The sequence below is a fragment of the Hirundo rustica genome, chromosome 14, assembly GCF_015227805.2.
Source record: "Hirundo rustica isolate bHirRus1 chromosome 14, bHirRus1.pri.v3, whole genome shotgun sequence".
NCBI classification, from domain to species: Eukaryota; Metazoa; Chordata; class Aves; order Passeriformes; family Hirundinidae; genus Hirundo; species Hirundo rustica.
The window spans coordinates 11,152,785-11,177,625 of NC_053463.1; the positions used below are offsets into that span (position 1 = coordinate 11,152,785).

Genomic DNA, 24,841 nt, shown 5'->3' on the forward strand with positions numbered 1-24,841 from the left:
GAATTAACAAAACAAGACAGGCACTAATAAAACTCCAGTAGGAGCCAGCTGATTTCAAATGAGCTTGACTGACCTGCCTGCAGTCTATTGATTTCCATTTGTCCTTTCTTGAATAAAACCAATGAATGTCTGTAAGTTCCCTAAATGATCTGTTTGAGGTTAAATAGAAAAATGTTAGTAAAATAAAGAGGAATACAATCATACAAAAGGCAGGAACCATCTCTGTTTAGACTCTTCTTCCATTGTATTGTCTACAAATTTGTTGTAGATATTTTTACTGCTTCCCCTCCCAGTTCCATTAATTTTTTTCTCAGCTTTATGGTGTTGTACAGTAATGGGTACAAGAAAGCAGCAGCATGATGTGGTTTCTGTGAAATTAAGGTCAAAATTTAGTCTCTGTCAGCAAAAACTTGACCCTTTTGTCATTTATGTTGATAATTTACAGAGCTCTGCTCTCCTGCTGGAGAACACAGTAAGCACACCAGTTCTGTGGGCACAAACATGGAAGCTATGGCTGCATGTGGAAGCATACTTTAGTAATGGGAATGTGGGTGAATAACTGGTGCCTTCTATGCCTTCAGACAACAAATCCTCAGATCTTTTTTGAAAAATAATGATTCAGGCTCTATTCAGTCTCAATCTTTTTCATGTAAATGAGCATAAGCTGGTGTTACATTAAAGAGCCAGACAGCAAGTTTTCTGTGCAGTTTTCTCATGTACTGATAATTGCAGCAAGTTCCAGTCACTGGCAATAACAAAAGTACTTTATAGCTCTTCAGTATTTGGTCATCTCTTTAAATCCCACCCTCTGTGATCATCACCTTCAAGAGCCTCTTGTCTCTGCGTTTATATTTTTACTCATCAGTGCTGCTTACAAGTATCTCATCATGCCACATCCCGCCTGCAGTCACCTTACCCCTAAAGCTAATAGCTCTGTACTCATACACCACCTCAAACTACAAACAAACAACGGAATTAAACATTGCAGCAGCAGCCAACGAAGAAGAAAGTATATGCAATTCATCTTCCAGAAAAGTAGCTGTTCACTGTGCTTCAGGCAGAGAATCCATCCCCACAGAGTATTGAATGTGAGATGTGTAAGGAAAGAGAACAAACTGGAATCCTTCCTTCCTCCCACCTGAATCATTCTGGGTTTTGCACTGCGCAGTTATCGCTGACCTGCAGCAGATAATCAGCAATTAAAAAAAACTGTCAGAGACATCTCCAACTGGCCATACTGAGACAGACATGAACAAAGTGTGTATGTGTTTGCACTTCCTGCATCTCGTGTTAAAAGAGCCCAGAATTTGCCTGTTCTGAGAACATGAGGGATGGCTCTTCATTGACCCCTGCAAGCAGCAGGGGACTGCATCTGTTAACCAACAGACCTGGCAGGTCAGTTCTTGCTCACCTCTGTGTGAGATGTCACCTTCTCTTTTTCATGTAGGTAAAGCTCTGTATAGCTCAAAGCACTGCTCCATATGCAGTATCATTAAAAAACACATCATAGACAAGAATAAAAAGAATGCAGTAATTTCACACATCCCTCCATTAATTTTAACATTTTATTGTCCAAGCATATGAAATATTGAATAACACCAGAGGATACATTAAAAATGAGACACCTGTTCTGTTATGAAGCATTCACATTAGAACTAATGGAACATGCACCTTGACAGTATTATTAAATATATCTTGAAATAAATAAATAAAGGTACCTTGGAAATCTAGTTAGGTCTAAATAACCCATTTAGCAAAGACACTTCTCTTCTTCCAAAGAAATTCCTTAGGAGACTGTCTGTCTTGCTGTAGGCTTGTTTTCACTGGAAAAAAAAAAGTTTTTTTCCTGATCTTGCATCCTCAAAGGATGGCTAGTCTCAGCTAATTTACCTCATGATCAAAGGGATGTAAGTGCCCGCTCAACATTTTTTTAACAGGAGATAGTTCATGGTAAGTGCATAGCCAGGAGCAGAAGGAAGATCACACTGTTTAGCAGTTAATATGGGTCCAGAACTGAGACAGCATCTGCTTCAGAGGACAGCTGGCAGCACTGTCACCCAGGAGGGGTGATATAGAAAGCTCTGGAGCCAGCTGGAATGCAGAGGTCAAGCCTTGCATGGTGCTGCCTTTCATTTCTGTTTATTTCAGCTTTCTCTCTCCTCCAGGATCAAGAAAAATGAAGAAGTGGTTTTCCTCTATGTTGCAAACTCTCCAGGTAAATTCGTCCATTGGACCATTTGTGTTAATCTACCACACAACAGAATTATCAGTTTGTATGTTTAGTACAGGAATATTTAAAGCATCCATGCAAAATGGGATTATTTATGTCTTTCTTTTAACTGACATAACTATTTTTGGTTAAAGCCAAGAAACTACTTAAAAAAGGACTCTTCCACTTCTTTTACTCCCAGACATAGCAGGAAATGCATCACTAAATTGCTTTTAGAGGTTATTTTGGTGGCGTTCCTAATCAGTCCTGTTTTCCCTCCCTTTCTTAAAAGGACCCTGCTCTCTATGCTATTTCTGACCCTGAGGCAGGGCAAAATGCATGGTAGAGCCGTTTTGCAGAGACTGATGAGAAAACATGAGATTAATTCTTGGCTTTCAATTCAGGAAAGGCATACAATTGTCATTCAATTCAGGAAGTCTTCCAGATTTGGTTAAACATAACCTGTCTAGCCCCTTGCACATTCAGATACATTTGTCATCTAGTTCTTGTGCTAAGCATTCCTACCATGCAGAGGAGCAGCCGCTGGAAACATGAGTGTGCTGCTCATGGGTGATGGGGGGAAAAGCACTCCTTCACCTCTGTGTCCTCTCAACAGCACAGCAGGGCTTGATCTGATCACACTTATTTCTATGAAACACTTCACATTTTGTACTACAATTACAAAGGAAATGGACCATTTAATGTAAAAAAAGCTGTGAATGGTAAAGGATTGATCTTTAGTCTTGTTGCCCCAGGTTCATTCCCAGCTAGTGAGAAAACATTTGAGCAATCTCACCCTCCATTAACAATAATCTCATCTATACCTAATTTCTTTCATTTTGCTCATCAAGCAAAATAATCTCTTCCTGAATTGTTTAGCTGCTGGCAATTAATATTCTAAAAAAAGGAGTTCTCATGCTCTGGCTACCAGAAATCCCAGTGGGAGATATGCTACTCAATTTTGCCTGAGTTGTTTTAAAGTAACAACTTGAAGACTATGGCTACAGTAATTATTATAACATACACAAGTTAAATTAGCATTTGCTAAATAGGTTATTAGAAAGATTACGTGTTGTCATAGGTAGTAAATAGCTAAAACCAGCATGTATTAAAAAAGGCTAAAAACCTATTAAATCAGAACCAGTGGTAGATTCACAAAAGTACAGATGGTTTGAATTTTAAAGTAGGTAAGATTTCATCCCATATTGTGAAGAAAAAAACTTGGGAAATGGTCTTACTAGTCAACATTTCTATAAGAAATACCAAAGTCACCTTTCATTGCATTGCAATAAGTAGTTATGATGGTTACATCTTACATCCTGCATCTTTTTGCCCTGAGATACCAAAAAGGGTAAACACATTATGCATATATTGGTCATTTTACACCATGTACTTACCACAATGTGATTAGTGACCTTCATATATGGCTTGTCAAAATCTCCATTACTGAGATCCATCAACTAATGAATGTGACCAACTGTGTGGAGGAGCATGATTCATATGTGATTGACTGCAGCAGCACCACATAAGAATAGAGGGAATTGAAATAACAAACTGAATTCTAGAGGAAAAATCAGGGACAACTCTAGAATTCTGGGACCTAAATCCTTGAATGTGACTGTTACATCTGTCTACTTTTGTATGTATGAAGTAGACTCCACTTATCACTGACTTGTCTTTGCAGCTCACATAGTTCAGTATTTGTATTCTTCATCTTTATAAGCTCATCTGTCCTTTTCTTAACAATATCAGATCAAACTGCTATCTGCATAAAAATCCTAAGCTTACTCTTCAGGCAAAACAGGCTGTGGAGCTGATATTGTTGTATGTGTAAAGTACATGTATTAAAACTTGGAACATTCTCTAATGTCTCTCCATTGCTGTTATTCTGCAAGTACCTTTAGTAACTGCAGGTAATAATTTTTTCATGCAGAATTATAATTTTTAAGTTACTAAGCTCTTTCTAAGATTTTGATAGTAAAAATCTAGAGTGGGATGTGTTACTTCAAGAACTGGTTTGGTAAATAATGGATTCTCTTTCTATTAACTCAATAGCATAATAACAACAACATTGAAACTTCACAAGTATTCCCTTCCAATGATACAAAAACATTTGTTGAAAGAAAGCAATTGTGCAACTCTCAGCAACCTTGTGATGCTCATGTAATGTTTCTGTAACATGACCAAACCAGGAAGATCAAAAAGTCAAGTAATGATAAACCCAGACGATGCATTCAGATAAAGTTGCATATTGGAGTTGCTACTGCACTACTCCAGTTGCCTCTCTCTCCATTTCTAGTGAGCATAATGGCTAAGTATAAACATTTTTATTTTCCCTGTTGAGTCCTCCTCCGTGTGGGATGTGGGTTCCACGTCTGAATGTTTCTTCAGAGTGTCACTGAGCTCACTGATCGCCGGTGGCTTCCGTAATGAAAGTTGTTGGGATAATCTTTAGTCAGCTTGCCACCATCCTGCCCAGGAGCTGTTTCCCTGCTGGGTACCAGGGAATGATTGCCAGAGAAAGGCCCTGCTGAAGAATCAGTAGCAGCAGATTCTTCCTCTGCCCACCTATTAAAGAAGTAATAGCCTTCCTCCTCTGTCATTCTCCCGAGAGGATGAGAGGCAGAAACTCCCTGATTTTCTGTGTCCCCATGAGACAAGGCTGCTGCTGGATTTAGAAATGGTGACACACATAAGTGGCTGATGCTTTGGTCAAGGTCATCATTAGATGCAGGTGTTGCCACAGGTGCACGAGAAGTAGCTTCTTTTCTTGATCTTAGTTTCTGAATTTCAAGATCCTGTTGTCCCTTAGGAAGTTTATCTACTTGCTCTGCTTTCAAAATAAGAGATGCTCTGAAGGTTCCTCGTAGAGCAGAAATAAAGAACCTAATGAAGAAGAAAGGGAATGGATTTTTTTTTACCAGTGGGCTCATTCCATAATCTACATCACATATTCCAAATACAGATACTAATTTTCCATTGCTCTACAGACATCTGGTAGACACCTTATACCTGGGAGATGCAAGTTGACTCCTGGATCTTAACACAACATATTACTATAAATTTAGCTTGACCTGTATAAAGTCAACTATATATATATAATGATTTTTTTTTAGTATTTATGACTCCTTGTTTGCTGAACAGTGAAGAAAAATAAAGAAATCTCAAAAGATGCAATATTTGAAAATATGGAAGTTGTATTTATACTGCTAAAACAGGCTAAAGAAGAGATCTTAATCTGTTAGATTTAAAAAAAACCAAAAAAACCCAGACGTTAAAAACATTAGCTTTTGGATTTTTCAGAAAGCAGCAACAAAAGTGTCCTACCTGCTCTTTGCAGATAGAGAACTTATGTAACAAACTATTGTGTGCTGTGAGACAGCATACATCCTCTCTCCATCTCATATCAGCTTTTTGTGAAAATCAAAAAGTCTCTTTCAAAGCATCTTTTTATTAGGATTTGACTTTTACATATGTGTCTTCAACGTGTATTTTAAAACAAACATGAGTACTCTGTGAAATTTCATTTAGAAAGGTGCCATCCTCACACCCTGCTGCTTAATGTATGTATAAACAAGAATTACAAGATCAGAAAGGCTAACAAGCAACACTCGGTACAAAAAGGGCTTTTAAGGCAATGGACTTCTGGGGCTTGCACAAGCAGGAGGGGATCAAGTTTATTTGCTGTGCCTGTGCTCAGGCTGGTCAATCCCAACAGAATCTCAGGTCTGGTCAGGAAGTTAAGAGCACGGGAGGGCCCAAGAGTTTCTGCGTAGATCTGCTGTGGATCAAATTGCCCTGTGTCTTTCCCCTCAGTTCGTTTTCTGTATGTTTTGTGCAAGTTCCAGGTAAACCAGACAGGAGGAGAGAGAAGGGATGGGAAACTGTGTCTCCTGTCCTGTAAACTGCTCTCACTTGCTCCTGCCCTTCCCACAGCCCTGCAGGGTGTGAGGCTTGGTTACCTATTGGGTCTCTGCAGGGTGCAAGACTCGGTTACCTCAGGGTCTCTGCAGAGCACAGTCTGCCTTCCACAGCTGAGGAAATAATCAGGTTCATATATGGGAAAACTCCAAGAAACACAGTGCCTTCCCTTGGCAATGAAAAAACATGAAATTCAGACCCCTTTCCTCTGCTCGGATGTGAGGGCTTTTGTACTTAATGCAGTGTAGTTTGTGTCCCGAAACAATGCAGAGGCAGTTTTGAGATGTAGATGTGCAAAGCGCTGCCAGGTGCTGCTCCAGGGACAGCCTGGGGCAGGCAGGGCACAGGCCAAGCCTCCCCCTGAGTGCTGCAGCTCAAACAAAAGGCAATACTGAGGGGAAGGACCGAGGAGAGCAATTATTTTTATAAAACCTCTTAGAAGGAAACCAGAACCTCAAGACACCAAGTGAGGAGATAGAGAGCAGGCAGCACAGTGCGATGGACCATGGAATGGAACTTAAACTTAGAGCATTTTAGCAAAGGGCGGTTTCACCACTGCTGTGATCTGCTGGCACAGCTGAGTTGTAGTAGAAACAGGTCCTGGATATTCTGCAGATGAAGGACTGTGCAGAAAACAATCTGGGGTACCTATACAAAGGAACAGCAGTTGTCCAGATTTGAAGATATGAATATATAACTCTTAACTTCAGTAACTTGCTGAGGCAGCAAGGATCTGTGCTAAATTCCCAAGATGGAGACATGAGTTCTCTAACCACGTGTTTGATGCAGCTCTCAGTAGAAAGCTCAGGGTCAAAAATGACAGCGTGAATGAGGGCTGATAGGAAAATGAAAGTGACGCAGGAGCAAAACAGACTGGAAAAGGATGCCCTGCCTAGAAGACATGAGACCTTGCTGAATTGTGTTGTCTATTCTGGTCTGAACTTATGTAATATAACATAAAATCACAAGAGCATCTTAACTCAAATGGGAAAGTAATAATAGTTTGAAGAAAAACACCATCTACTCTTGAAAAGTTCCTTTTCAGTCAAAGATAAGGCTCAGATTCTAATGCCTTAAAGCATTTACAAAATGAGATGCTAAAAATATTGTCCTGAATTTTGTAATACCAGTGTATTATGGGGATTAGGATGAGAAGAAAACTAGCAAGATAGTCAAACCAACCCCTTTCTTTCAATGTCCAGGCAAAAAAGAAATAAATATTTGAAACAAATGGTGCAACTCAAAACATACCTGCTTTAAGAATTAGTAATGTACTGAACACCAAAAGTAGTTTTTTCATATTGAAATGCTCTTAAATTCAGCTTAGTAATGCACCACAATATACTTAAAACCAAGAATATATTTAGTAAATGTAGGAATATTTCTAAGGTTTGTTTATAGTCTTGATCTGCTCAACAACATTGTGGTTATGACAGTGAACAATTACGTAGCAGATCTGTACTGGAAAAATTTGATGCACCCCAAAAAGAAAGGTTTTCCTGATGGAAAAAGTGGAAGATATAGAGTGACTGATCTAGGGTTATATAACTGAATAAATGAGTGGTTCATGAACTGGAAGGTTGAACTCAGGCATTTGACTTCCACAGTGATCAATTATCCCTGTGCAGCATGTGTCTGACACATCACATATCTGTACACATCGTTACTGTTTCTTCACTCACAAGTCTACAAACCCACGAAAGGAAAGCTGAGAGGAAAACATGCAGACCTTGGTAATAGCGCGATGACAGGGGTAATGAGGCACAGTAAATAGAAGATGGGATCCTTGAGCTGTCTCTCCATAATCCAGTAAGGGTTGGTGGGAGGGTTGCAGAGCAGGCAGGCAGCATTGTAGGCTACTGAGAAGATGAGGTACAAAGCCACACTGCAGATAATCGTCACCAACTGGATCATGGTCTGCAAGAACAAATCATGTCAGTGAGACCCTGAATGGGTGTAGACAGCAGGAGGCAAAGCTGGTTGGAAAGAATGCATCTAACAGTGCATGTTACTGAAATCTTCAGGAGGAGAGAGCCAGAAATGAATTTAGGAAACAGCAGTGAATACAGGTCTCCAAGTAACACTTCCTCATATATTGAGGTATGCAAATATTTTGTACTGCCCTGGCCAAAACCATGAATGAAACAAATACTCACTGTGCACATGAAGGTATGAACCTAGGGCTAATAACAAATTTTGGCACTTCGTGAAATTTTAGTGTACTTGTTACTTACTTTTCATGACCCAGAATTCAGGTAAATGACTCTGAAAGAGAATTCTATGCCTACACAAGATGCAACATTCCCAAAAAACCCCAGAGCTGTGAACAGGACAGATCAAACACGTACCCATGTTTTCATTTCTAGAGCCTGGTGCAAGAGAATGGTCAGGAGGGCGATGGTGTTGATGGGGTTTCCAAAGGAAAACACATCTATGTCAGAGTCTTTGTACGTCTACAAGACAGGCAGAGAGACTGGTGAGCCCTGACTATTCAGAACTGAATTTACTACTTCTAAGGAGGACAGGAGAGTGAGAATATTAATAAGCCTGTTACTTACCAAGTAGGGGACAAAGAAGCAAATGAGGCTTTGATAGAAGGCATCCAAAATTGTAATAATAAAAGCTGACAAGTTGTATATCTGCAGGAGTTTATAGATAACAGTAATTATGATGGGATATACAACTCTAGAATGCCCTGCAAATATAATGGCTGTTTTTCTTCCATTCAGACTACTAATTATTGCTAACTGATCTCCTTCAATGAGTATACACCTCCTGAGCAGCTGGTTAAACCAAAGGCTTATATCTGAACAGATATTTTTTCTGTGTTAAGTAAAGATTGACCTTAGTAATATTGCCAAGTCAACCAAGAGTCTTAAAAGCTGAGTTTGGCCAATGTCACATCCCTTCACAAGGGATCTTATTCCTCAAATTCTTTATCCAAGCTCTTTCTAGAGTTATAAAGTTGGTCAAAAATCCTTTTTTTTTCTAATGAAACACTTATTTTGTGCCATTTTAATTTGACTATTTGTCATATTTAAACTTGCCTAGTGACCTGTGGTGTCACAGCTCCCATTGAACAGAAAGTATTACAGAAGAGACAGAAGACTGGGCTCCTGTTGTTTCAATGTTCCAAGTAAGTCTAAACTCTTTTCTTCCTTCCCTCATTCCTAAACAAAAAAATTTCTTTGGATTATCAAGCAGTTATTTCAGCAATTATGATGTACCTCTGAATTTTGTCCATTCTTGTACAGCTCGGGCAGACGTAGGAGTGTTTCTGCAGAAACATCCTTATCAAGGACTCCAAAGAGAAGAGGGGGCACAGAGGTGAAGAAGAGGTTGAAAAAAATCATCTGCCAGTAATCTACCATGGAGTTGCCCGAGAACCCACAGAAGAACTGGTACCAGAAGAGCAGGTTGACGTAGCACTGGGGAGAAGCAAAAATAAACACTTAGTTCCACCTGTGATGTTCATGAGAGACATTGGTTACTAACAGAGTCTCCTAAGAGGATTTTGGTTAAAGGGTCTGTACTTCATTCCATAAAGCAATATACCTTAAGGGTCTGTTTCACAGTGATCCACTGTGATCCGGCTTTTTAAAAGCCATTATGGTTCTTTAAGAACATAGCAGAGAATAATTAGGTAAACTGTTCACATCTCCGAGCACCAGATTTCAGAATCCTTTTAGAATCTCATTGTCCACGTGGAATCAAAGGTGTGCTGCTCCCTAATGCTACAGGGGAGATTAAAGAACAGCAGCATCCTAGTCTGGAGAAATATTTCACATCGCATATAGCCTTTGAACTCTAAAAGGATGTCCAGTAAAAAAAGGGAAAGTGGTCATTTCCACTATAAATTTTAACAGTGATAAGAAGTAATCCTTATTGAGAATTATTAAAAACTCCACAAAAAGCAGATAACTTGAATTCTAAGTAAAGCCTTTCAACCTCAGACTGTATTTCATGTCTAATGGACTTTTTTGCCCAGTCTTGTAGAAATGGAATACTTAATTTTTTCCACTTTATATCATACTTCAATGCACAGCTTATTTGCATACACATTAAATTTTTTAATAAAAATGACACATATAACTGCATCATTACTTGCAAGTGGTTCCTATAAAAATTCAGAAGTTTCACAGGCAGGCAATTCTTAGTGCACACTCATCTACATTTGAGCGCTAATAATCTGATATCCCTTATGCAAATTTTATTTTGAGGCCCATGGGTATTATTAATAAAGTTTTTTTGTGCTACCATATAAAGTTACTAAGCCTTGGGTCCTTTTTCCCTCTGGAATAATACCTTTTCAAAATATATTTAGAGCCTGTATTTTCCTCAATGCTCTATGCAGCACCTTGCTAAGAAGGAAGGGGCGTACTATAAACTTGCAAAGTGAAGAAACATGAACTGTAACTTCATAAAAAGTAGGAGTATAACCTGCAAAAACCAAAACCAACCAACCAGAAAAACCCCAGACCTCGAATTAACTTTTACTAGGATGAAAACTTCTGGATTTTAATCATCTTACCACATTTTTGTAGAAAAAGTAAATCACCATCTTTGCCAAGCGAGTATAGCACCAATGTCCGTGGACAAGAAGGAGCTTTTTGAGATGCTTAAATCGGGATATTGCAAAGTCACTGGCCATCACAGCCTTTGGGAAAAGGAATGGAAGGTCATTTACAACACATCCTTTTCACGCACTATATAATGAAATTTGAACATAGATATTGAAATAATTTCCTACTATTGAATATTGTAGAAGAAACAAACCAACAAGCTGACCCTTAAGAAGACAGCTGGAACTTTCTATCTCTGCAGAACTCTCCATTTAAGGAGAATAAGAAAGGGGATATGTGGGAAAGGATTCAGGGCAGAAGACAGTGGAAGAGAAGCCACGAAACCTGGAAACCTAGAAATACGGCAGCTGAAAAAATTCAGAAACCAGATGTTGACCTAACACTAGGCAGACATCTGATAATTTTCCAGTCTCATGAGCAAACACAGCTTTGTCCTCACATGCTAATTTTTGGCTCAAAATGCTCTTTTTCTTTTTTTTTTTTTTTTGGCTGAACTCATAATTACAAACTGTATATTAATTTATGATGCCAACTTGCATTTTTAAGGTGACACTTGAGAGTGTAGGGCTGCTATGAAACTTATCGAGCCTCAAGGGGCTACCTGACAAAAGAGGAAAGAAACTGAGAGGATACCTGCATTCCTTCTTGGCCAGATATTCCAATTCCAACATCAGCTGCTTGAATCATACTCACGTCGTTTGCACCATCCCCTAGAGTGGGAAGACAGAAGGGAGCAATAACAATGCAAGAAAGGGTGCCTCCATCAGAAGAAGGAAACAATCTCACCTATGCTGATTATTTCAAATATCCTGTACTACCATGCATCTTGATCAGGAGAACTGATGTGTGGCCTCAAGAACAGTATCAAAGCTCTGGTCTACCTCCTTGGTCTCCTCCCTTGGTCTCCCTCTTTCCCAGGAGACCTGGCTCCACCAGGGCAAAATCCAACTTTGGGACTGGTTGGGTGGTGACACAGCAACCCCAACACCATTTACATCAACCTCATTTTGTGTTTCTGCTTGGCCAAATCCATATGCTCAGGAACATGTTTTGCAACACCACATTTCACTGAATTCTCTGGATCTATGACAAATTTGATTGCAGATGACAATGTAACAAGGCAGTTTCAAGAATTATTTTGCTCATTTAAACTCACAGGACTATGTTAAATATATAACCAAATTTCCAGGGAATGAACGGCCATGCTTATTCCTTGCAATGTGGAGATTGTAAATTAGGTTAGCTGGTAAAGAAAATGAAGCAGAAGGCTGAAATCTTATGGTTCGAACTCTAAGGCAAACTAATATTTCAAAAATACAATAGACTCTCTCCTTTTTTTTTTTTGTTTTTGTTTTTGTTTTTGGTTTTGGTTTTGGTTTTGTTTTGTTTTGTTTTAGTTTGGAGTCATCTAAATCAATTCATCAAGCATTTCAGTGGCATCACTTACCAAAAATCTGGAAGAAAATTCAAAGCATTTCGCATTATTTGGAGGTAAAGGGCAAATGAATTAGTGATTAATACCACTCTGGAGATAATTCTGTTTTCACCAGCTGGGAAAATTTGACAGGAAAAGGGCTTTATGAAAATATAAAATAGTGACTAATCTTGAATGACTTCCAGGCCCGAAACAAGGACATTTTGGAGGTAATATGTACATGTGTTCATACTGATGTGCATGAAACAGACTCCTGGGAGATTCTGAATTTGGAGGGCCTTCATCTTGTTTAGAGGGGGGCTAGATTTGCTTAGTGAAAGCTGAAGAAGGACTTTTATAGAGGTTTTGATCAGGAAACATTAATCAATGCTGTTTCTTCCCTGTGTCTACTGAGTCACAAAAATCCGCCCGTACAATACATTCCACACATCTTTCTTAGAGAAAGAACCTGCTTCCCCTGTCTCCTGTGAGAAGCAGGGTGGAGGTACCTATGGACAGGGTCATCACTTTCAGCTTCCTCCGGACAAGCTTGACCACCATGCTCTTGTGCAGGGGCGTGGCGCGGCAGCAGAGCACGGAGCGGCAGAGCCGCGCCAGCTCCAGGAACTTCTCCTCCAGCCCTCCCTGCAAGATGATGTTCAGCGTCCGTCCATCAATCACCAGCCCAAACTCAGGGCTGGGGGCCTCAGAGGCTGAGAAAGACGTTGGGATGATGCCAAAAAATTTCCTCTGCGGTTTGTCATACTCATAATTCTTCTTCACCTCTTCCAGGGTTAAATTCAAGAGAGATTCACAGGTTTCCTGTGAGAAAACAGACGTGGTTCTAGAAATAGTTATCTCCATCTTCCTTTACAGCACAGCACCTTGCCAAATGTATGTTTGTATAATCACGCCAGAGGGTTTAAGTCTATCAGATAAACATTAGGGGAAATTTACTGAGAAATGCACTGATTCATCTGATTGGAGATTATTTCAATGTGACAACATCCAATCCCTCAGTGAAAACACTGCACATTTTATCAGCCAGTTAACTGAGGTAAGGAATTATTTTAAAAGAAAATATAATAAGAAGGAAGACGTGCATTTATGCTGAGAGTTCAGAAATTAAAAAGAAAATATTTTCTTTTAAAGAGATTGAAAAATCTAGTTCTGATATGAATGACGTGAGATATTGCAGCACTGGCTTCCACGAAAAATAAACTGTGGTAAGAGAAACACGAGGTCCAGATTTTCAAAATCATCTAGTAACTTTCAGAGTTTAATCTTTTCTGTGTCACATATCAGGCACGTGTCACAATCAGGAACAGAAATAAAACTTTGTATTTTCCAGCACTGTGCCTCAAACACCAAGTCCTGTCTTAGCAAATCTGCTTCCTGTTGGATCAAGTCCCGTTTTAGATGCCAACAACCAGAATTGACTTAGTACTAGACAGACACAGATTTAACGGGAAAACTGTTACCTCTCCCATCCAAATCTCCTAAATTGGCACAACACTATCAGAGAAAATCCAAAATTACATCAAAAGTTATTTTGCTCTCTCTTAGTACTCAAAGTCCTCCTTCTGTGGCACGGCCCTGAATATCTGAGGAGCTAATCACTCCTTTTTCTGCCTTTTCTGTCGGCTTTATTGAGTGATGATTCAGTTCTATGATGTTATTTTCACTTTATGTAGCATAAGGTACATGTGTAGGATGTTTGCAAGATTTAAATTACACTTAAGTGGGAGGTTCTGGAATCAAATGTACCTCTGACATCTAAGAAAAACCTGCACCTAGCCTGCACACTTAAAACCCCTAAAAATATTGAAGAAATATCATCTTTCTGTGAACAAACCAAAAACAGTAGTGGAAATTCCTGATTTGCCTTGACTTGCCTTCTGAAACAAATCTGCCAAGCTATGTAATTATGTTGCAGCTTCTTGGAAGATATTTCATTTTCAGTGTTTAAATAATCTGCTGGGCTCACCTTTCACAGTGATGTCACTTCAAGACCTAACCCTGGCAAAATTAACAGGTTAAATGCTTTGTATATATCACTTGTGTTCCTCACTGCTGCTATTGGGATCCTCTTTCAGAAGTTAGTCTTTGGTTTAATTTTGGAAGTGAGGGAACTAAATCTCATTGTGGAGAGTCTCCAGTGTCCCCTAGACGATGGGGATCCCCACAAGTCCCCATGTGCATGCAGTTTGCTCCTGAGCCTGGATCCAGGGCCACAGAGGCTGCTGTGGGTAAGCGCCTATGCCAGTATTTTCCGGAGCCAGGGTGGTCCCTGATGCCTGTAGAATCTCTGTTCTGGCAGAAACCACATTATCATTTCCATCCTAAATGTATTCATCCTGCTTCCCGTTAAAGCAGATATGCATTTCAAATGAAATTACACATGGGAATGTTTTCAGTGCCAGATTCCATATCATCTTGGCGTGTTTCTCTATTTCCACTACATTAAAAGAGACAGATATTTGCATAGGATTTTTTCTCCTTTGGAGAGCTACTAGCTGCAGACAAAAAGAGTTAGAAAGTAGGCTATCTCACTGATCCATGCAATTGCCTACCATAAGGAAAACAGCCAGTATTTTAACAGTGTTTACCTAATCCTCACATTTATTGAGGATTATTTATTAATTTATAATTTATTGAGAAAATCGAGCCTGTATTGGTAACCCTGGTTCTCTGGGGAGAAAAGCTGAGACAACCCAGATGCGTGACTCGTGTGGTCACACAAGAAAGCCCTTTCTGCCCCACACAGCCTCGTGCCAGCCCTTGGAAGAGCTGAACTCACTGTGCCTCTTGTTCCTGCTGAGTGAGGGCCATGAGTGATGCTGCAAGAAAAGGAGCAGGGAAAAGGCAGCAGCTGCTCTGAAGGCACCTCAGGGGCTTCCAGCTCTCAATGGGAAGTGAGAGGTCACCAGCAAGAAGAGGCAAAAAGGGCATCAGAATGGCATTTTGGATCTTTTTGTGTTTAGAAATGGTCAGGGCTGACCTTCCTTTGCAAATGGGTCTGGTTTAACCACAATGCCTGGACATGGTATCCCCATAATCCATCCACTAGGCAACCTGTCCCACCCAGATGCCTGGAGGCATGAGGTGTGAGGCTGTGCATGGTGACAGCCAATCCACTTCCTGACATTAAGGCATGATTTTCCTGGCACCTTGCTCACATTGCTCCACATCCAGCAAAAGCCAAGTTGGCTTGTCTAAAGCCTTTTACTCTCACCATCCGTAATGACATTTACCCTCTTTGGAAGTTAGGACTCTATTTTCTCTCTTCTGTTCAGATGTTGTCAGGAATGGCCATAGATTGCACTACAGATTGCTCACTGTGTTTTAGTGACTCACAGGAACAGACAGAGCTGCCCTTGAAGTGATTATCCTTATTTTGGACTATGCTCCCTTTGCCTACAGCCTGCCCTCTTGCCCATGGAAATTGAGGGAATTTCTGAACACATCAGCAACTGTGTTTGCCACCATGGAATGTCAAGGAAGTGACAATGTTTTTAACTGGCCCCTGCTTAAACAAAGATACATGGCTTACATTTTTTTGCTAATAAATTTCTGATTAAGGCTAATCCTATTAGGGAACATGCAGTTAGTAAGTTCTGAATTCACTTACATCTACATCTTCATACTTTTCTGTGGCTGACTCATACAGCACTTTCCAAATGTCTTCCAACAGATATCACTTAGGGTTAAACTGAAATTTCCATTGTAAGGTGGAAATCCAGATATCTATGTTATTAAGGAATTAGGCACTTACATTGCATATTAATTTCTTCCTAAAGATACTAATTCAGGTAATGCCTAGCAATTCAGGTAATTTTTAAAAACAATATTTTCATTTGGAAAAATCAGTGTATTCTAATTGAATGAAACTTTACATTAGTGTCTTATATTTCAATTCATTCTATTATGTGTTGTCTACAGGGTTTCTGGCTGCTTGGGGTTTTTTGACTGTTCTTTGTTAAGTGATGTCTAAAGCAAAGGAATGCCAAACTCCAAGACACGAAGGGTAAGATACCAAATTCTGTGCATTTTGTCTTTCTTTACTCACCTTATTCTCAGTGTTAATGGTGAAGACAGTGTCCCTTTGGTTCAGAAGTTTACAGGAGTATGCAATGTTTACTGCTGTCTCCTGTTTGTCTCCTGTCAACACCCAAATTTTTATCCCAGCTTCTCGGAGAGACACAATAGTGTCAGGTACTCCATCTTGCAGACGATCTTCAATCCCTGTTGCTCCTGGACAAACAGGAAAAGAAAAGAAATAATTTTCTTTTTCTCAGAAATGAAGATGCTATTTTCTTGTTTAAAAAAAGCTCTTTGCTTGTCAGTCTCACTCCTGAACTTATTGAGAATTGAACCAAGGTTTTGTCCAACAAATAAACACACAGGCACATGATCTGCATTTGGACTAAGGTCTGAATGTGTCTACAATCAAGTTCTGCCTCTTCATTTTGCTCATTGCAAGAACAATGCATTTCATTTCATCCTAATAATTCAAAGTGACAATGTGCTGGCAGAGGAATCACACTATATGCATTTTAAAAATACTGCATTAAGTTCCATCAAAGCAATCAGAAAAGATGAACTTTGACTGTTTAAATGAATGCTGTCCCCATTGTCAAGTCAGATGCTTCAGCCATCAAAGGCAGAAGAAATAGTGCAGTACATTTTCTTTTTGAACATGCACAAACTTAGAAGCAGATGCCAACGCTCATCCTGATGATGTTGGGAAATCATCATCTGCATGTTACAATACTCCTTATCCCTTCCACTAGAGGTCAGTTTGAAGATGCTGTAACTGTGGTACATTAAAGATAGATATTGATTTAGGCTAAGGGAACACTTTTTGCAAATTAAAGTCTGAAAGCACATAGAGCCTTAGTAATTGGCAAAGGTAACAGATTCCGACGAGATCGACATTACCCCTTATGTGGTTTGCTTACGGCATTATTACTCTAATTTTTTAAATCACTGGAGAGATTATGAAAAGCCATAATGCAAGCTATTGCTTACAATTGCAGAAATTTAACCAAGTGTGGCCACAAATTGTAGCCAGAGAAAAATGAGACTGAGACAGCTCCAAAAAATCAAAGTTGTAAAGAACAAAATGTTTGCAAACAGAATAGAACAGAAAGCACTGAAGTGCTCCATAATTTAACAGAATGATGTTGTTAGATATGACGGTAATGAATGATGCAGAAATGCCAATCAATGTAAGTTTTAATACCAAACATCTTTTTACAAAGTGAACAATGTGAGCACAACAATACAATGACAGCAGCAACTCAGTAGCAAAATGCCTACATGTTTAAGTTACTGGATTTTATAATACAGTTCAATTACCAGAATTCCCTCGGAATTCATGCTCAAATCTGAAGTTAGTTTATATTATTTTATAGGTTTGTCTAAGGATAGAAATGCACAATTGAATTGAGGGAACTTCATTATCTACTGTGTCAGCTGAGCCGCAGTAAGAGTGGATGTGCATGTTCTTTGCTCAGGGCACACAATAGTTTCAGTATAGTTTTTCAAAGTTACTGCTGCCCAAAATGCATGAGAATTTGTATAGACACTATCACTGGATTTTATCTCCCTATCCCGGAGATTTCCAAAACACAGAGGAAGTATTTTGGATAGAAAATTGGTATAAGCTGTTTTCTGTCTTATTGCCAAGACTATCACAGGAGAGCAAGTGATACTTCACACAATGACAATTCTTATTTTTAGCTACCCAGCAGGGTGAGTTTGGTCTCCAGATGCTGTGCTGTCTCTATTAACAGCTCCTCTCTGTTGTCAATTGCAGCTTCTGCCTCCCGACGAAAATTGGCCCATTTTTGAAAGTCATCTTCATTCAAGACCTGCATAACACAATTTAAATGGCGCTTATTTGAAATTTAAATAAGAGAGAAATACCAACATTCTGGATCACAGAGACTTAACTCCTACCCAAACTGGTAAAGTACTGTCATCTTTAAAGTAATGCCAACTTTTCCAAGAGAAAACTGCAAGAACAATTAGTTTGTACAAATGACCCACAGCTGAGACTTAAAAATACGATGTAGAGAAACCCTTGCTCACACAACCTTGCTTAGCTGAGAGCACACAGCTTCTGAGGGCTGATCTACGTTTCTCCAGAGCTTGAATATGATCTATTTGTTGCACATTGACAACTTCTGTATCAAAGTATGACACTAAGATACACTAACTCAGGCTGAGAGCAAGGTTTTGGAAAGCTGAATGCCAAGCAAAAGAGCGAAAAGGTTGGCTGCTCTTCAGACTTTGTTTCTTGCTTGGGAGCACTGTAGAGTGGGTCAGCTAGCGTTACTATAGGAGAAACAGAAATAAATGTTCTGAGACTGACTAAAAATCCATTATTCGGTCTCACTGAGGAAAAAGAGGAAAAAAAGACTCCAGACAAGGCAAATAGAAGGACAAAAAGATGGGCTGTATCTCACTGGTTGTCTGAAGCAGAATGATAACCACTATATTTTTCCAGTGATTCTATTGACATGTACAGCACCTGGTGCTCTCCCACCTTCTTAGCTATGCACAGAGTTCGCAGTCCATCACTGGCATAGCAGTCCAAATGCTTCTGTGTTCTTTCTTTTATTCTTTTCAGTCTCCTCTCCGTGCTAATGTCACCTGTGAAACACAAGGAAAAGATTCCGTATTTTAAACACAGATAATTTTCCATCTAATGGCTTAAGATTAAAAAAGAGTTTGCATTAGAGAAAAGTGGATTCCATTATAATACCAAGTTCTTTAAAAGCTCAGAAGTGTTGGCTGTGCAGAAGCTGAAATCTTGCTAAAAATTCTTGTTTCATTTATGATAATATTACTTGCGATTTTGTTTGTTAATGCAGCACTCTCGCTGAAAAACAATGGTCAGGCCCTTATGACAGTATTAATGCAGAGCACACAATCCACATGGGTTAGTATTATCAGTGAATTTTAATTATCCCATTTCATATTATAAGCACTTCTGAGGTTAAATAAATACCTCAGTTCTGATCTGCAAGGACAATATTATTTTTTTATACTTCTAATACTTAGATATAATATTTAATGCAGAAAAGGCTACTGCTGACTTCTTTGTTAGGAGACTCAACAGAAATATCTCCCTGGCTGATTACCTTTGGCAGAGTCCTCCAGCAGGTCCATTATTACAGAGTCAGCGCCTTTTGTGTAGACAACAATCTCCTTGGTTAGAGGGTGTCTCACCACTACAGACATCCTTTTCCTGACTGTGTCAAATCCCAAGGTGTAGAGGATGTCAAAGGTCAGGAGTGTGCCCTGTGGCAGCTGCACGGTGACCTGCTCGGGGGTCCGGGACACAAGAACGAAGCTGTAGGCCTGGGCAGCATAGACAAGAGCTGCCTCATCGGGGCTCTCAGCCTCGTAACAGAAGTCTGTTGGCACAGAACTGTTGGTCGCGGACCTAAAAACTTCATCCAAGGAAGCAGTGCCAATATCTGTGCTGCCCTGGTCCTGGAGCTCCTGGCCTCTGCTGCTGGCAGAGCAGTCGTTTTCATTGTCACCACTCTCCAGCACATCAAGAGGCTCCTCGGTGTTCTTTGCACTGAAGCTGGCACCAAGTTGTGAACTAGACTGGGATGATGAAAAAGATTGACTAAGGCTAGCTAATTTCAGCCTTTGAAATATCTGATGGATTTTCTCCAGGGTGATTCCTGAAGGTTTTACTGGTGGTGGGATTGTGACCTAGAAATATGAGAAAAACCAAGGTTAAAAATAAACTTTTGTGAACTTCAAGAGCCTTCTCAAAACCTCCCTCTACTTTTCTGCATCTAAATGACAATAACAATAACTGCAACTTCCCCTTTTCCTCTCTCCTGCCATTTAACTGTGGTGGGAGGATTCAGTAGAGATGTCATATGTGAGATGGCATCGAAATTTGATGGTGATTCGTATTTTACCTCTGAAGTGAAGATGTAATTAAGCCCTAGTAGTTCTGTCAATTGTCTGGCAGATCAGAGAAAACCCAGTGTGTTCAACAAACTTCTTACAACATATATAATTCAAAATCTAAAAGAAAACTGCAGACCCTGTGGTAGCCTTGGCTATTCATCAAACATAAGAAAACAAGCTAGGAAGGGATACTCAAGGCAGGGAAGCAGTAGATATTACAGAAAAGGTAAAGGAACTAGAGGATAACTCTCTAACAAACCATTTTTCATCACTTCAGTTTTCACTGGACATTATGTTGTTAAATGGAAGCATGATCCGTTTTCCTCATGTATTTAAAGTTAGATTACCCTTTGTCTTGGCTCAGTAGTAGTGGAGACCAGAACTGTATTACAAATGGCAAGAGCAAGGAAAAAGTCAGTAAAGGATGTGGAAGTCTTCATATGTACAAAAGGAGAAAAACTTTCAGTCTGCAGCGCAGCTTCTCGCACTCGCCACAGCAGCCTGCTATCAGGAGTCACATCCTTTTCCTGGAAGAGAAATTACTTAGTGAGGATTACTTTCATTTACCCTTGTCCTCAAGGAATAACTGGCAACTTCACAGATTTCTTGGATTTAGACCTAGAAAATGCCTTTTGTACTTAGTATCTATGGAAAAAAGGATATCTTTCAAAAAGCTGCACAACTAGATAATTAGAAGGAAATGCATCTTCAAAAGGAAGAGGATCTCAGAATTTAATTTCTGTTAAAATCTACTAAAAATCAGAAAAATCTATACTATATCCCTTAACTTTGAAACTGGTGATTCCTGAATTAAAGGGCATTTATGTATACTTGGGGTCTCCCAGTTCAGTGTGGGAGTTGATAGTTATTTCAACAGGGAACATTTTGTGCTTGTGGTTTAGTTACAGCAGTATCACTTTTTGTTTCCAAAACAGTTTTATTTTGCACTCAGAAAGGGAAGTGCTCTCAAATTTTTCTTCTTCAGTTTTTGCAATAAATAAATAAATACATATTTACTTTTTCCTGAAATGTTTCTGCAATTTTACTGCCACTCACTCTCTTTCTAATCAAACGTAAATTTGCAAGCCAAACTACTTAACAATGTCACTTCACTACATTTTAATTTGATGTAGAGCTATGGGAGTATTACTTTTAATAGAAATTTCATGATAGCAGAATCGGCTTTGGATTAATTTAAGGGCCATATTTAACAAGGAATTCCAAATTTAAAAGACGTCTTCGCATGAGCCAACAGTTGTGCATGCCTTCTTTAAGGAACTGCCAAAGTTATTTAGCTGTTTTCTAGTTCATCTCAGCTATTACCTTCACCTCATTCAATCTGGCACAGTTTTCCCAAGTTCTGTAAATATGCAACAGAAGTCACCCATGCATCTTCTTGGCTGTGCTGTGCTGAGCTGAATGTTACATTCCACCTCCTGCTTGCTAAAGTGACAAGCAGTTCTTGAATAATCCTAATAATTGCAAATGAATCTACTGCTCATTTTGCAGCTCAACTGAAATCCAAAGCTGGACAGGGCTTTGCACTTTCCCTGCTGCAGAAAGCTCTGGCTCTTCTGGCTCAGTATTTTAATATTTTTTTACTTCACATACAGGGACGTGTTTGCAGTATTGATGCAGTCCTTTCTCTAACAAACAAAAACATGCTAAGGATAAGCTGATTATTAATTATCTTCTGAGGTCTCCTAAAAAGAATCAGAGACTGAAAAGTTAAAGCTGCTGATTTTAAGAAACCATTTCACAATACTGCACTGCAGCGGTTCTGTGGGTGATGGGACTATGCCAATACTGTGCTTTGTACATAGAACAATCCCAAATAGCTTAGCAGGACAATTCCAATGAATAACACATATGTACAGATACAACTGTCCAAACAGTTATGTCAAACAATTATGTTGGGAATTCTATTGAATTTGAAACATGAAAGATTAGAATTTCACCCACAACTTGCTCAATATTTAATCTAATTTCTTCATGCATTGCCACAACTGGAATGAATATCTCAAACACCAAATTACATGTGTATCTCAGCCTCTCCTATCTGTCATCATCCCCCTCAATTTCTTCTTCATCTATATCCTCAATGTCTGCTACAAGTTCTTGTCAAAAAGGACAATGCACTACTGGGCATTTCACTTCAGCAGCAACTCTCTGAACTCAAAAGTTTCCTCTGGAAAAATTGAAAATTGTCAGGCTAACTGTGGCCTCAGTGATAGGTTTTAAAACAATAAAAAAAATCAATATTTATCAGAACAATTTTTCTCATATTCTTTTTCACATTAAGTGAAAATAGTGCTGACCTGAATTTTCAGCCTAAGCATGTATTAAAAGCCCTAACCAAGCAAAAAAGAAAACTGAATAAAACAGCACTAATGATAATAATCACTTAAATTTGCCACCTTTTCAATGTTAACAATTTTGTTAGTGAAAATGCTGATATAAAATGGCTAATGCCATTCAGTTTTAAGGTTTCCTCATTAACTTGATTACATTTCTTCTACTTGATGGCGTGAAAACCTGATAACCATGGGACAATGAAAATCTTCATTAAATGTTTCTAATAGCATGGCACTACTTATTGGAACTATTAAATCTATAAAGAAATGTACTGTCACTCTCCTAAGAGCACCTACAGGTAGAGAGGGTAAACGTTAATTTTCTATCATGTTCCATTGTTGAAAGATGGATTTTTCTTACAAACCTCTGTCTGCTGACATACACACAGGTCTACAAACACACTCTGTATACCAGGAGTACTCAGGATGCTGTAGATTTGTAGCTGACTAAAAATGCATCAGATGAGGAGATGTAAGTTCCAAAGGGCAGGAAACATAGAGACAGTGAAAAATTGATTATTCCCATTTTATTAATAGGGAATTGTCTCAGGTGGCAAAGAAGGGTACTACTATGTCTCATTTAAAGGTCATACGGGGCAGGCCCTGTGCAATATCTAAATGTCTCTATTTTTGCAACATCTTCACAATTGTCACAGGGCGTTAAAACAAGTTATCCAGATAGAGCGACACCTGTGAGCAGCTAAGACTGGTTATTTCCATAAAAGCAGCTTAATCTTCTACAAAAGAGGCATTTCATCCTACTTCGTCAAAGATAGCTTTACAGTGAATTAAAAAAAATATTTATTTATAGAAGAAAAAAAAGGCCTAACAGTAAAAAAATGTAATTGGAAAGTATAATGGCAAGAAATTTCTTTACCATCCTTCAACAGTCATGACCTGTAAGAAATTCTCAGAAGTTGCAACTCATGGGTTCTTAAGAATCCACAGAGATGTACTCATGAGGTATGGGCTGGAAAATACTAGGATAGAAACTTACAGAACTCCCATATTCTAAGAACAGTAGGAGTTCTGAGTGGTACTTACTACTTACAGCGAAATTGAATGAGGCAAGTAAGATCTTATAATGACTGCCGCAAATAAAGTTCTAGGAATTCTGCATTTATTAGACATTTTTTAAAAAAATCAAAATCTCAATGGGTTTTCCAGGCCTTTAATTTTAAATGGAATTCTAATTTTGAAAGTGTATGATGTTCTTTTAAGGTCCATAAAAGCCTTGTCCGAAATGTTTGTTAAAAACCTTTCAAGAAGAGCAGAACAGTCTGACTTTAATTAGGCTGTGTGTGAATTTGGAAAGTTTCAGACCCAAATTGCAGCAGATTCTGCTTCCCCCTGACTGCAGCCTGCGTGCTCCACTCAAGGACTCCGGTATTTTTTCTCCCCCTTCCCTCTCTTAGCTCCAACAAGGCTTGGATTCCTCCTCTCTACCTATTGGCTTCCCATCACAAAATGCAATAGAAGGGATAACTCAGAAGGTGTTAGCTCAGTCTGCTGGTACTCACAATGGGGCTGCTGAATGCCACCTGAGACTGGTTGCTGTCACGTCGACCGAGAGATCTGCTCCTTGTGTGCCCCTGGAAACGCGCCCGGTCGCTCTGGCACCTCCTCAGAGGTCTCATGGTATTGTGCTTGTAAGTGGCTGGTCTCTCAAGATTCATGGGAGGAAGAGTGAAATGCTGAAGTTTTGCAAAATCCTCACTGTCTAAATCTGGCTCTTTCTGTATTTTCAGTCGTCTGTCTGTAAAACAGAAATGAAACCTTACCTCTGATTCTGGGTTTTGGTTCTTTTTCACTGTTTGGGAGGAATTCCTTGATCAGTTAAAAAAACCTGAAACAAACTAAACTGAAGCCAAACCATTTCAAGAGCCATCACCAGAAAAATTTCACTGTCCACAGCAGTTTCTAGCCATTGGGACTGTTACTATTGCAAGAAAATGAGTTTTCAAAGTGATCAGTCATTTCATGGGCTTCTCTTAATGTTTTGTCTCTTCAGCTGCTTTTTGCAGTTGGAACAGGAGAGCAAAATATGGTAATTCACAAATTTGCTAATGTTTTCAGTCACGGAGCACAAACACCTTTTTGGCAGCTGCTTGCCAACTCAACAGGATCCTTTCTGCTACACAGAGCATGAAAGTAACAACAGAGAAGGAGCTGAGTCAACTCCATCCATTCAGAACATCCAGTGCCAAGATCCTTCAGATCCAGACTGCAGCCAGGATCCACTCCAGGAAAAGAGTACCTGTGTTTTCCATATCTCTCAGAAGTGTACATTTACATATTCACAGAAATAATTACTTTTGGACTCACTGAGTTTAAATATTAACTAATATCAGTTTGTGAGCTTATAAAAGGTTGTTTGGTGTTCATTTAGAAATGAAAGAGAAAATGTTCTCTTTGC

General features: G+C 39.2%; 1 protein-coding gene across 1 annotated transcript in view; it reads right to left on the reverse strand.

The window, feature by feature from the left end:
* Positions 1-3,514: 3,514 nt before the first annotated feature.
* Positions 3,515-24,841, reverse strand: part of ATP10B (ATPase phospholipid transporting 10B (putative)) — a 49,474-nt gene continuing 28,147 nt past the window's right edge. The window contains exons 9-23 of the mRNA XM_040078547.1: positions 23,946-24,181; positions 20,419-20,598; positions 19,279-19,864; positions 18,681-18,787; positions 17,877-18,003; positions 16,197-16,381; positions 12,637-12,949; positions 11,347-11,423; positions 10,662-10,787; positions 9,358-9,558; positions 8,689-8,769; positions 8,479-8,583; positions 7,860-8,047; positions 4,902-5,095; positions 3,515-3,543 (exon numbers count right to left, since the gene is read on the reverse strand). Coding sequence (XP_039934481.1) covers positions 3,515-3,543; positions 4,902-5,095; positions 7,860-8,047; positions 8,479-8,583; positions 8,689-8,769; positions 9,358-9,558; positions 10,662-10,787; positions 11,347-11,423; positions 12,637-12,949; positions 16,197-16,381; positions 17,877-18,003; positions 18,681-18,787; positions 19,279-19,864; positions 20,419-20,598; positions 23,946-24,181 — 2,735 coding nt within the window. The remainder of the gene's footprint in view (positions 3,544-4,901; positions 5,096-7,859; positions 8,048-8,478; positions 8,584-8,688; positions 8,770-9,357; positions 9,559-10,661; positions 10,788-11,346; positions 11,424-12,636; positions 12,950-16,196; positions 16,382-17,876; positions 18,004-18,680; positions 18,788-19,278; positions 19,865-20,418; positions 20,599-23,945; positions 24,182-24,841) is intronic.